Here is a 14174-nt window from a genome sequence, read left to right on the forward strand (position 1 = left end):
TGTATTCATGCATTTATATGATTGAGGCCATCATTTCATTAGCCCACTTACCCAAATGGCCTTACCTTTTATCTTCCTTTGTTAGCCAAATTTGAGCCTACGATTAACCCACTTGTTCTTAATTTTAGCACATTACAAGCCTAAAGCGAAAAACAATACAAGTCCGTAATTTGGATCTTTGATTAGCTTAGGCTAGTGAGTGTGAGTATCATTCAAGTGTGGGAATCTTGGGACATTGGGTGAATAAAAGGGTGTATTTTGTATTATTATTGGAAATATTGGGAATTGGGTACATACTCATATATTGATCAAATGTAAAACCTTATGCATTGAGGTTCTTGTATATAGAAAGAAAAAAATAAGAAAAACAAAAGAAAAAGAAAAGAAAAATAGTATGGAAAAGAAAAAAATAGAAAAAGAAAGAAATAAAAAGGGGACAAAATGCCTCAAAGCAAAGTGTAGCTTAATAAGATCAATGCATATGTGTTGTGAAACGAAAAGGGATACATGAGCATGTGAAAAAGTGAGAAATGGGTAGTTAGGCTAGATTTGAAATTGTATAGGATGTCATAGGTTAGGTGGGAAGTTTAAGCTTATCAAAGATTCAAATTTCAAGCTCACTCAACCATATATGCATCATACCTTGACCTTAACCCCATTACAACCTAAAGAAAAGACCTCATGATAGATGTATGCATGCATGAGATATATGTTGATTGTTAGAAGAAGAACAAATCTTGGAAAGCATGATTAGGGGAGAATTGAGAGAATCAACCCTAAACACTTGAGCGAATAGAGTGCAAACACATCCGGTGAGGGTTTGATGCTCAATTACATGTTTCCACCTATGATCATCTCTTCTCATGCAAGTTTGTAAAAATACTTAATAACTCAATTCAAGTGTAGATTAGACTTGCTAGTCCTTAGCCCTTGTGCATATATGCTTCTTGGGAATTGATTTATTTTGACCTAGCAATTGCATTCATTTAGATAGTTACATGTAGGTAGATTGCATTTAGTTAGTTCCATTGAATAAATGCCATACCCTTACTTCATTCTTGGTTTAAGCATGAGGACATGCTTGGTTTAAGTGTGGGGAGGTTGATAAACCCCGTTTTGACGGTTTATCTTGTATTGATTTTAAGAGCTTTTGTCACCTTTTACCCACATTTATTCAATGAAATAGCATGGTTTTGTGATTGTCTCCTTATTTGTGCTTAGATGTGAAAACATGCTTTTAAACCCTTAATCTGATGGTTTTAATCTCCCTTTGATTCCACTAGATGCCTTGATATGTTTGTTAAGTGATTTAAGGTTTAGGAGGCAAAGATTGGATCAAAGGAGTGAAGAGGGAAAGCATGCAAAGTGGAGAAATCATGAAAAGTCAAAGAAGTTGAACTCGCCCATGGACGCGCGCGCGCACCTGGCGCTTGCGCGCACCTTGCGAATCACCCCATGGATGCGTACGCGTGCTGTGCGCGTACGCGTCGGTGCTGGTTTATGATTTTTTAATGAAAACGTGACCAACGAATTCTCAAGGGTGGTGGGGCCCAATCCCAACCAACTTTGGCGCCAAAGATGCTATTTCTTCTTTGCTTTTCTATTGTTGATCTCTTGCCTTTGTAGTTAGATCTCTCTTTAATTCTTGCAATTTATGTTGTTTACTTTTATTGCCTTTTATGTGTTTGTTGAAATGCCTCTTCTAGATATAGTATAGATTTTGTTACTCTTGTCCTAGGTAGAGTAATTAGTGACACTTGAGTTATCTAATTCCTTTGTTGATTGGTAATTGGAGAGATTGCTAATTGGTTTGAAGTGTACTAAAGCTAGTCTTTCCTTAGGAGTTGGCTAGGACTTGTGGCTCAAGTCAATTCATCCACTTGACTTTCCTTTATTTAGTAAGGGTTAACTAAGTGGTAGCAATGAACAATTCTCATCACAATTGAGAAGGATAACTAGGATAGGACTTCTAATTTTCATACCTTGCCAAGAGCCTTTTATAGTTGTTAGTTTACTTTCTTGCCATTTATCTTTCATGCCTCTTATCAAAACCCCAAAATAACTCACAACCAATAACAAGACACTTTATTGTAATTCCTAGGGAGAATGACCCGAGGTTTGAATACTTCGGTTTATAAATTTTAGGGGTTTGTACTAGTGACAAACAATCTTTTGTATGAAAGGATTTTTGATTGGTTTAGAAACTATACTTGCAACGAGAATTCATTTGTGAAATTCTATACCGTCAAAAATCCAATCATCAGTGCTAAATGAAATATTTGTTTTCAGTCATTAAGGAAGAGTGAATATCCATGTATGGCTGAGGCATCGGGAGAATTGTTGTGAATTCAAGTATGTTTAGCATTGTCAATGTGCTGCAATTGCTATTACAAATACAATCCCAATTCCTGCCATTTCTGCTCAAGTTATAGCTGCCACATGTTAGTGGATGGATTTATGTGCTGTCTTTTTAGTTATTAAATAGATTTTATGAAATAAATAAAAGGTATAAGATAAGAAAATTTTAATAATAATATCTTCTAATATAAGCTCTTCAACATAACTCTTAAATTTTGTAACACACTCACTGTTTTAATGCTTTCACTTATGTATGAATGATAAAGTTTCTATGGTAGCTCGTATTACATAAAAAAATGCTTATGTATGAGAATGGTCGCTTTATTGTTTGTCTGTTTACACAGTCTAAAAAATCATATAATTATTACATTCTAACATCATAATTGATATTGGCCCTTACCATATCAAATACAATGTGGGTTTAGAAGAGGCTCCAACAAAAATCTATAATTAAACCCATTTCGATATCTTGGTCTTTTATTTATGTTTCCACAAATAGCAAAAGAGCAAACAACTTTTGTGGAGTGCCAATTCATAAGGAGAATCACTGCCAATTTAATATTGATTTACAATAAATCTAATATATTTTCACTCTCATTTTACTTTATTTTATTCTAGAATAGTACTTAATAGTAATGTGCAAAATGCAAAACACTAATACTATATGATGAAAAATGCAACAAAGGTTATTTACTCTATAATTTGGGCAACGTTTTGGAGATGCAACTTAGTAGTTCAGAAAACAATGTCATCTTGTGCCGATAACGCTACACCTCCAACCATGTGGAAGAAGACGAATGTGTTGACTAACGGCAAGAGGAGACTCACGACAGACTAACTGAGTCCAATGTGAGACATTTTCAAAGATCTAATTGTCACTTGTTTTTTTTTTTTATCAAAAACCTATAAGTTCAACTCGAAAATTTACAAGGACCTATATATGGCTAATTTTTTTGCATATGATGCTTAGTTTGGTGTAACGCAGGTTTATGGAGTTCAGAGGTGTTTAATAAGTGTGTGATGGCGGTTAGTTGACGGACTGAAATCGGACGGTCCGATTTCTTGCAGGGTTGAGGTGACACAAATCGGACCGTCCGATTTGTGGGAAGTGTTGCTTCGTGCATGGTAGTCAGACCATGTGATTTGGTAGAATGCATTTGTTGGTGTTTTAGGTCCCAGCAAATCGGACCAACCGATTTCAGGGCTGAATTCAAAAAAGAACCAAAATCGGACCCACCGATTTCTTGGTTTCAAAACTTTTTGGCGGGCTATTTAGTAATCGGACCGTCCAATTTTTTAGTTCAAAAAATATCGAATGATCATGCATGCGGTCGGATGGCCCGATTTGAGTGTCATATATATATATAGATGTACCTACCCAAGCTGAGTAATCCATTTCATTCTTCTTCTTCCATGTTTCAACTCTCCAAAATTTCTTCTCTGCAGATCTTTTTTTCTTCTTTCTTTGTAGATCTCTTCTTCTCTATTATTATGGATGATAGAGTAAGATTAAAAGTATATTATCATGGCCAAATTTTATTACAAACATCAGAAGGAGTGAAATTTGTGTGTAATAATCCTTTAGATATTATTATTCCATTCACACTGTCATTTGAAGAATTAAAAAGGTATCATTTGTGAGAAGATAGATTCTCAAACAACTAGGAGAGTGTCGTGTATTCTGTACAGATATCCTATATCTGTCTTTGGTGGGTTCGTGCAATTTCAAACGAAATACGTGACAGACGAAGCGAGCATGCAAGAAATGTTTTCAGTGTTTCTTGAAAGTCGGTCGCGAATATCATTTATCGAACTGTATATCGAGTTCGAGCAATCTGCAGCGGATCGAGATATAGAATTGGAGGATTACAACAGTGATAGTGAAGAAGAGTTCGAAAGTAACTACGAGGCCGTTGATCCGGGTGTAGATGAAGATCAAGCTGACGAGGCTATGGTGGCAGATGTGGCGGATGTGGCAAATGCACTAGCAAATCAGCAGCCGTTTGTGGAGTCGAGTTTCATGCGGTCGTTGGATTTGGAGGCCATGCATGCACCGGAGTTTCCTCAACATGTAAATGCAGGTGCGCCATTAACCCAAAATGAGTGGGTTCCAGACCAATCTTGATTCTTCGGACCTGTCAGAACTTTGCCGTGTGCTTCACCTAGGTCTTGCCCCTGATCAGGAACCCCCTGAGCCAAACCAAATTTCCTCCTCAGTCTATCAGATGCATGCCACTTTATGCATTCAAAAGATATAAGTGAAATTGTCGCACTCCAAATAATAGAATGCTGACGGATGTCAGGAGGAATCACGTCCGGATCGGTCCTTCCAATTACATAAGGCTCCCAAACAAACTACACACATTATACAAGTAACCGAGGATTACACAGAATAATAACACGAGTAATGAAAAGAACTACTTATTTATTACAACAAACCTGTCCTTCTTGCAGAACATCCAGATCTCTCCTATAGTGATCAAGGGTACGATATCTGTAAGGCCGATTCTCACGTTCCCAGTTATGCCACCTGACATCAAGCGATTCGTTAACTTACATTTATCAATACAATGTTAAATACACTAATTCAAAGCGTTTAGTAATTAAATTTACCTATTTGCAATTGGAAAGATTTGAGGATTGGTTGGAATCGGCGCAATGAATGGTAGACGGATCCATGCCCAGGCAAGCAACAGTGTCAGCGGACCATCAATCTCCTTACAGTCGACACAAGTTGCTCTACACAACGATCTATACATGTGTGCCAGGCAGGCTGATCCCCAACTGAATTGTATGATCCCGCCAAAGTTACGGAATAACGGCAGAAACTTCCAGTGCACCCCTGCTGCAGACTTATCTCCAAACATAACGGTCCTAAACAATAACATTATATGGCACTACACGTACCTCTGAATCTGGACCTCATCAACCAATACTAATCGATTTTTCAATGCTCGAAACCAAACCAACTTAATGAAACTTCCCCTGCAATCTGCCTTCATAGGTGCAACACCAAACTGATCCAAGCATTCAGCCTCTAAAGCCTCATAACTGCTCAGTGTCGGTTCCGTAACTGGCAAACCATTCGTTGGAAGACCAAGAATTAACGCCACATCCTCCAGTGTCACGGCACACTCACCAACCGGAAAGTGGAATGTGTGCGTCTCAGGGTGCCATCTCTCAACCAGAGCATTAACCAATGCCGACTGACATTAGACAACTCCAATCTGTGAAATATGATAAAAGCCGGTGTCCCGTAAATACCCCTCCACTATTGAATTGTACCGATCTGGCGGCATGTAGTAGTCACATTGCAACATTCGAGAACCCTAAACACAAACATAATATTAATTAATTATCAAATTAAATTGATCAAATCAAAGTTTCATTACCAAATAACCAGTTAAACGTATCCACAACCACAACCAATAAAAATGATAATAATAACAATACTGTTAAAAAATAACTATCATATTATATACTAATATTCAAGTAACTATTCAATTATGTTCTAACAACATACATACAACAATAAATCAATCATTAATCCTTTATTAAATATTTATGTTATACTTATAACAAAAATAATTAATTTAATAATTTTTAACTCATAGTAATTATTTTACTATCCTACAAACGTTTAATCCTAAATAAATATTATTATTACAAAAATTTATTTATTACTAACAATTAATACTAACTAAGGGCCGTATTATTCTATAAGGACCGTATTCTAATAAAAATAATAATACCATCAGTATGAGTTATTATTATTATTATTATTATTATTATTATTATTATTATTATTATTATTATTATTATTATTATTATTATTATTATTATNGTCATAATCCTTTTTTCTAAATAACGTTATTACACTAATCTCTAATCTCTAATCTCTGCATCATTATAATAATCTAACATTACTAATTCCTAAAATTATTTTAATCAGATTAAAATACTTAGACACACTATTACTAACTAATTTCTAACATTATCATCATAATAATTTACTAATCTCTAACTTAATAATAATAATTATTTTACTTAAAATAAAGTATTCTATAATAAAAACTTACATAGTTAGGATGATCAAGATAATTAGCAATGTGAAGCTCCGGACGATTAACATCTTTTATTCTTCTTCTTCTTCTAGGCATCGTTAGAGAATGGTCCAATTTTTTTTTATTTAAAATTTCATCAATGGAGGGCCATGGAGAAGCTGCTGGTGGGGTTTGAGAAGAAGAAAGTGTGTTGTTGAAAGTGAAAGAGAATGAGAGGGGAGCGTTCAAAGATCACCGAAGTGTTGCTAAAGGGGGTGGGGGGGACACTTGCATGCGTGACACCTGGCTGGGGGCACAAATCGGACCGTCCGATTTGTGTTCCTTTCCAGCCCTGAAATCGGACCGTCCAATTACCGTGCTCAAATCGGTCCGTCCGATTTCTTCAGCCCAACCGTCACATCTTGGTGAAGCACCATGGACGCCCATAACTTGGTTATACACCAGCTCCTCCCCAATATGTAAAATAAAAAAGTGCCTATATATTCCTTATTTCATAGTGCTTGCATGTTATCATTGCACATCCTCAAATACCTAATTGTCTGACTGCACTATAAGTCAAGCTCAACCCTAAAGAACCTATACGTCATATTACTCTTAAATATATTAAGCATTAAAAATAACTTTAAAACTTTTTGAAATTTTATGGATAAAAAATAAAATTTACCATTTTTAAAGACATCATGAAACAGACAGCGTATTAAAAAATGTGTTTACTTGAAAATATTACCGATTCTCTTATAGTAGTGACAAAAACACCTGATCACAATTTTTGTTTATATAGAATATTTACCGATTCCTATGATAGTGACAAGAACGCCTCACAGAACACGTCCACAAAAGAACAAGAACCGATGATCCAAACCATAAAAATAAAGGATCAGCGAAATAAAATCTACCATCAAGATAACCAAGTTGGGTTAATCTAGTAGTTAGCTCACTAATCCGCTTAAAGAAGTGTCAGGGGTTCGAATCCCGCCTTGTGCATGCAACAACCCATTAGCCAGCAACAAACCCTTAAATAGAGCTCAGTACCGGTCTATGACCTGTCGGGTCGGGGGATACCGTGGAAAACAAAAAAAAAACTATCATCAAGATAACGAGCAATTTGAAAATGCAAATTCGAGATTGATTAAAAGGCAATTTCAATATGAAATCAATTAGTATCTCGATTTTATTATCATTATCAAACACGATGGCGCATATTCTACATTTTGATAGAAAGATACAAAAGTTGAGCTTTCTCAAAAACTCTTTCAACTTATGAAATGAAATGTTTGGTAGTACATGGAAAATGATTCAAGATCAAACAAAAATAATCTTAAGGGTAGTCTTCCGGTGACACCTTTTCACTGATTGTAGATCCAAATTGTGGGCCACCTTTCCTATATGAAATAAGGAACTCAATAGGGTATCCCTTCAGCTTGTGAGGAACAATCCCAAGATCGTTGAAAGTCAAAGCTGCAGAATTTTCATCAAACAAAAAGGATGTGGGACATATGAAGGTAAAAAAGAATAATGTCATGAAAAGGACTACGGATTCAAGGACCGGATGATAAGTTTTAAGGAACTTACCATTCTCTGAAACAACAGTATCGTTAGTCAAAGCATTGATCTCATCCAAATTGAACATGTTAGGAGTGGGCAGCGGAAAAGGAACCTTGTTTAGAAGAGCTTCCCGTGGGGTTGCTAATGCCTGAAATCACACATACCAGACGATGTTAACATTTAATTTAACCGAAGCGCACTATATGAACTCTCAACACCTAACCTAGTATCTGTCCAATTGTCCCCCCGTTAAGGTAGTGGTCACTCCAAAGCTAAAACGAAAAATGGACCAAGTGGGCAGTAATCTTTCAAATAAAATAAAAAATATAACTCATCCGCTGCTTGGATACGAATGCATGACATAGAATTACACAGTGAAGCAATGTAAATCCATGCAAGATTACAAGTTCTAAAGGTTTGAAATTTTAATTTTATGGATATGTCCAAATCAAAAGAACCATTTGCTTGTCATCAGATACGATTTCCCAGTTATGCATTTCAACAACAGATGGGAATGGATGAGTTAAACCAGCCGAATCCAGCATGCACAAATTCTCTAAATGTAGTGACACTAAGAATTGTGCACTAAATTTCGAGCAAAAATTAACCCAGCATGGTCAAACTATTTCTCATCATCAACCTTTTCCAATGCTAAGTAGACAATTACTCAAACAATGAAGTGATGAAAATACCTTGGCAATGGGAAAAGGCACCTTAACATATCTTGGCCATTCTCGGATTGTGTCATACATAAGCTCTGCCTGCAATTTACAAAAGATAACAATCATCATTTCAACAGTTTCTTCTTCAAGATGTTCCCAACACCGTATCTCTTGTAGTGACAATCTGAAATATAAATAGCACGAAATAAAAAGATTTAGAGGTTACCAATTCATGTATAGTAAAAATTTCTGGACCACCTAGTTCATAAATCTTTCCCATGCTAGTGCCATCATCCTTCAAGGCTGTTGTTAATGCACCCGCAACGTCAACAACATACACGGGCTGGATTCTGCAACAATTGTGTTTGTCAGACCAAAAATCAAGAAACATGCACTTCATTGTTAATCAGCTGCACCACACTCAAGACAATTCACTTAGCAAAGATGATTGAAGCTCAGAATAAATTCTCCATAAATATGTACATACTTGGTGCTGCCATCCCCAATCAATGGAAGAAAGCCATAATTTTTTGCAAAATGAGCCCATCGATTTAAAATTCGATCCTCTGTACCAACCATAACAGCAGGTCTCAATATTGTAGCCTGTAGAGGTAGAAGTTAGGAAGTCTGACATTAATCCTCTTGCAAGATAGCAAAGCATGAAAGTTCCCTATCTACTATTTTTTTGGTGCGAAAATGGCCATACATGTTTCAACTGTTCGAGTACAAATAGTTTTAAGGGGAGAACCACCCTTAAAAGCTAGTTGTTAAGGAGAAACAACCACTCTCCTTAAATACAATATCAAGGATCTCATACTACTTGACGTGAGACTTAGGGCACCTGATAATATACCCAAGTCCCTAACAGACCAATTCACTGTTGATAGAGATTGATATCATAGCATTGCTACTTTTTAAACATGTCTTCAGATTTAATATAGTACACTTCAACCCATTTAAGTAAAGTATATCTGATAATTTGATAATTAATTAGAATATAAATTTCTTTTATATGTGAATGGAAAAGATCAATAACTGAATAGTCAATAGTCAACAGGGAAAAATTTTACTTAGGTTCTTTATATTGCCAGATTGGCTTTTCTAGCTCTAAGTCTCAATTATTTAGAATTGATTTTTTTTATATTGATTTTTTTTAATAAAAATAATCAGTTCATTACAAAAGCTTTTAGAAAATAAGGCCTTTTTGTCCAGCTTCTTTGCGAATGAGAAGAGCAATATCTACTCCAACTGCATCTCATAAATGCACTAGAAACAATTAGTTTAGCCTACATAGTCAAAAGCTATATTGTACCTCCGGCAACTCCCTTAAAACTGCTTCCTCAGCAGCTGCTTTAGCTCTAAGCATCTTGGATGGGGATGAAGGAGAAGCCCCTAAGCATGAAACTTGAATAAATCTCATGATACCACCATGTTCCTTGGAAATCTGCAACAATTTGAATTTACTATTTAACAAATAACACAATCAGAAAATACAGATATTCAGACTAAACAAAGCAATTTCAAAATTCGCAAGGCTCCATATTGGGTCACTTTATATTCACTAAACTTAATAGGCGTAAAACTTAGAACTAAGAGCATACCCCTTAGAGATAGCCCAAATAGCTTGCATGAAGTTCCTGGTAAACAGCTCTGAATTTCTCCATTTAATATTTCCTCAAGCTAGCTCATGTCATAACATAGTATGCCAATAAATTTCAATAGCTTGCATAACATAGTATGCCTTGATTTTTCTCTTTTCTCAAAATGCCCATCAACATCCATAATTTCCAGCTAATAAGTGTATTTGTTAACAGCCGTTAAATTAATTTGATTTATAAACTTTAGAATGGTTTATTGTTATCACAAATGCAAATGAACAACAATAAACAGACATCTAAGTAAATACTCTGCGTCTTTACCCAAGATAAGCACACATATAGAGGGAATAAGAGAGAATAGGTGTAAATGACAACTTTTAGATGTTAACATGATGAGAGCAAAAGTAAATGATTGTACCATTGCAAGTTTCTCAGCCATGTGATGGTGTACTTCCTCAAAACCGTAGTTTCTAGTCTCATGATCCCTTCCTGCCAGCAACCAACTCAGCTAGAGTAAGTAGTTAAAAGCTCTAATTTTATAAAATTTAAGGTGCAGAATTAAATGAGAATATGCATACCAATAAGATTGATAACAACATTGGCCTTTGCCATCACGGCTTTTATTGAACTTTCATCTCTTGGGTTGTACTTCATGGGTACAATCTGTTCATATTAGCCACCAGCAAATTAACACAAATACCATAGAAAAATAATGCATGCATATAACACCATTAGCTTTTCCATTCAAACGAAAACGGAAAATGATACATGCCCTTGAATGTATAAAACTATTTTCTTAGGCTACCTGTCCTAAATCCCCCATCAGTTTGAGATGACGGTGACAATCTTCAGAGCCTCGGAAAGGAACCAGGACTTGAGATCCCATTTTAGCTAGAAAACAAGAATGAAAAGCAATAAGATTTAGGTCGGAAAAGGAGAACTTAATAGAATTTACTCTACAATATTTTATCTACAGAACAAGTAATTAAGATATTTTGTCTTCAAAACAACAGTCTGGTGAGTTTTTCTCTGAAACAATCATAAACCCAAGAAACTCACCTAGTTGTTGAACAACATATCGGCCTAGGAACCCAGTTGCTCCAAAGACTGTAGCAATAATGCCACTGCCAACAGAATTGTTTTCAAACATCAGTTTCACTACCTATAAGCTGTATAATCTAACAAGACTACTTTAGAATCACATCAAGCTCTTCCAAAACATTAACCAAAAGTATGAAATAATCAGCAGTAGAGAAGTTAAACCACAAATTCTCGTCTAACCTAAAAAATTTTAGCAATTAGAAGATTTTTGTTCTCCATAAGATATCCCTACTCTATCAAGGTCACATTAAATATATTTCTTAGTTCATACTATGGAGTTTTATTTCAAAATTACAAACCTTCCCACATAACAGTGATTAAACTAACGAAATAAATATACCGAAAAAGAAACAAACATTAACAAAAAGAAAACAACAAGCGAAATGAAGGAATCAAGTGTGTACCTGACAGATGATCTTCCACCAGTGCCCTTGCGGACAAGGTGACCCACGCCCTTGGTTGCGAGGGTAGAAACGTAACGCTCATTGTTCACTCCATAATCTGCAACAACAACAACAACAACAAGAAAATGGAAATCAGAATCCGAAATTACACTAGAGCCCCGACATTGCTCGGAAAATTGGGGAAAATGGAAGAAACTAACGGTGATCGGAGAGTGCGTAGAGAGACTTGAAGGAAGAGATTGAAGCTGTTGAAGATTGATGCCCTAAGCGCCTCGTAATGGCCTGCATCTTACCGTGCCCACCCACACACTTACACAGAGAAGAGAGAGAAGTTGGAGAGAGAGAGAGAGAGAGAGAGAACACAGCGTTGTGTGTGTAGCGAAAGAGGGTGCACGCGAGTGTGGGTTTCGAATTTCGATCTGAATGAAGTTGGGTCGAATTTCTATATAGAGCCCATATAGGTAATTGGGCTTTAGGAAAAAATGAAAAGAGAAAAGAAAGATGTAGGTTACGTTGTGTTACGAGTTGAGACCGAAGAGAATGTTACCGTCCAAAAACAAAGAAAAAAGCACCGAAGAGAATGATTTGTTGGCAAGAGCAGAATCCCATTTACGGGAGTGGATCCTCTCCAGTGAGAAAAAAACTGGATGGTATCCAGTGTTCAATCTAACCATTCATTGCGCTCTCTTTCTTATTTATTTCTGGTCTCACTCATAGAATCAAAGGTAATAGATCACACTGAATTCTATCAATTGTTAAAAAAATTGGAGAGGATCTTTTTCCCCCATTTACTAAACTAACTTGCTTAAGGATTTAATAGTCCTAGAACGTTTCGACCCTTAAATGATCTCATAATAAAATATATTTTTTTTAAGTTTTTTTAATAATTTTTAAATAGTTATTTTCTAATTTTAATTACAAATTAATTCTATATATTTTATTTAATTATAAAAATTATTTTTTATTTTATAAATTATTATTTTATCATTCATCTATTATGTTTATTAACAATCAAAATAAAAAACAATAACGAATTAGATCTTCTATCGATCGTAATAAACTTTTTGGCCATTCCAATCGATTAAAAGTTTATATTTGATCCGTAACGTTGTGAAATCGTGTTTCTTTGAAAATCAATCGATTGAATTTCAGGTTTTCCATAACTCAATCGATTGGACTACATGTTATCACAAAACAATCGATTGAAAATTGCAAGGCAACATGGTTTTCGCAAAAATCAATCGATTAGTCATATTACCCAATTGATTGAACGATGACTAAAATGTGGGTTTTTTAAAATTTAATCGATTGCTCATACTACCCAATCGATTGAATGCTTCAAAACAACCTGAGGTCTCACAATTCAATCAATTGGTTGTGTTACCCAATCGATTGAAGTCAACAAAACAATATGGATTTACCCAATTCAATCGATTGGCAAATCCATATTACTTTGATGACCTCAATCGATTGGGTAACACAATCAATCGATTGAATTGTGAGACCTCAAGTTGCTTTGGAGCATTCAATCGATTGGGTAGTATAAGAAATCGATTGAATTTTAAAAAACCAACATTTTAGTCATCATTCAATCGATTGGGTAATATGACCAATCGATTGATTTTTGCGAAAACTATGCTGCCGTGTAATTTTCAATCGATTGTTTTGTGATAACCTGTAGTCCAATCGATTGAGTTATGGGAAACCTGAAATTCAATCGATTGTTTTGATAATCCAATCGATTGATTTTCAAATAAACACGATTTCACAGCCCTGACGAACGTCACAGATCAAATATAAACTTTTAATCGATTGAAATGGCCAAAAAATTTATTACAATCAATAGAAGATCTAATTCGTTATTGTTTTTTATTTTGATTGTTAATAAACATAATAGATGAATGATAAAATAATAATTTATAAAATAAAAAATAGTTGTTATAATTAAATAAAATATATGGGTTAATTTGTAATTAAAATTAGAAAAGAACTATTTAGTAGTTGTTAAAAAAACTTAAAAAACATGTTTTATTATGGGACCATTTAATGGTCCAAACGTTATGGAACCATCGAATCCAGTGCCAACTTACTTGGCTTAGTTTAAGTCATTAATTCACTAAAATTAAACTTGGCTCGAACTAAACCAAGCTTAAACACGACTCACGAAAATTAAGCTTGACTCACGGTTCGACTCATTAACAATCGAGTTTATTTCGTAAGCTCAAGCTCGGCTCAATGAAAACTCACGAGCTAGTTTGAGCTCACGAGCTGACTCAAATAATAGGAACATAATCTATAATTATATATCAATAAATTAGAACTTACATATATTAAAAAATATTTAAAAAATAAATTTAATATATGATCTATCTATCAATTATAAATTTTTTATTTATGCCCTACATCAAAATTATATATAAAAAATACTATAAAATTTTAAAC

At 34.9% G+C, this 14174-nt stretch overlaps 1 protein-coding gene across 1 annotated transcript; it reads right to left on the reverse strand.

The window, feature by feature from the left end:
- Positions 1-7570: 7570 nt before the first annotated feature.
- LOC107473885 (NADH dehydrogenase [ubiquinone] 1 alpha subcomplex subunit 9, mitochondrial) lies at positions 7571-12120 on the reverse strand. The gene is made up of 12 exons (XM_016093482.3): positions 11933-12120; positions 11733-11829; positions 11287-11351; positions 11033-11118; positions 10806-10890; positions 10646-10716; positions 9942-10073; positions 9117-9232; positions 8856-8979; positions 8660-8728; positions 7995-8115; positions 7571-7880 (listed from the first exon to the last, which is right to left on the reverse strand). The coding sequence occupies exons 1-12, from the start codon at positions 12018-12020 to the stop codon at positions 7741-7743; spliced, it is 1194 nt and encodes a 397-aa protein (XP_015948968.1). The 5' UTR covers positions 12021-12120; the 3' UTR covers positions 7571-7740.
- Positions 12121-14174: the final 2054 nt, after the last annotated feature.

The sequence above is a fragment of the Arachis duranensis genome, chromosome 2 (assembly GCF_000817695.3).
Source record: "Arachis duranensis cultivar V14167 chromosome 2, aradu.V14167.gnm2.J7QH, whole genome shotgun sequence".
Lineage (NCBI taxonomy): Eukaryota > Viridiplantae > Streptophyta > Magnoliopsida > Fabales > Fabaceae > Arachis > Arachis duranensis.

Excerpts from the sequence above, each read along its gene's own strand:
- LOC107473885 (XM_016093482.3), bottom strand. The coding sequence starts at position 12,020 with ATGCAGGCCATTACGAGGCGCTTAGGGCATCAATCTTCAACAGCTTCA. Across the intron at positions 9,233-9,941 it reads TTTTAAGGGAGTTGCCGGAG|GCTACAATATTGAGACCTGC; the intron begins GTACAATATAGC and ends CTACCTCTACAG. Across the intron at positions 7,881-7,994 it reads TACTGTTGTTTCAGAGAATG|CTTTGACTTTCAACGATCTT; the intron begins GTAAGTTCCTTA and ends AAAATTCTGCAG.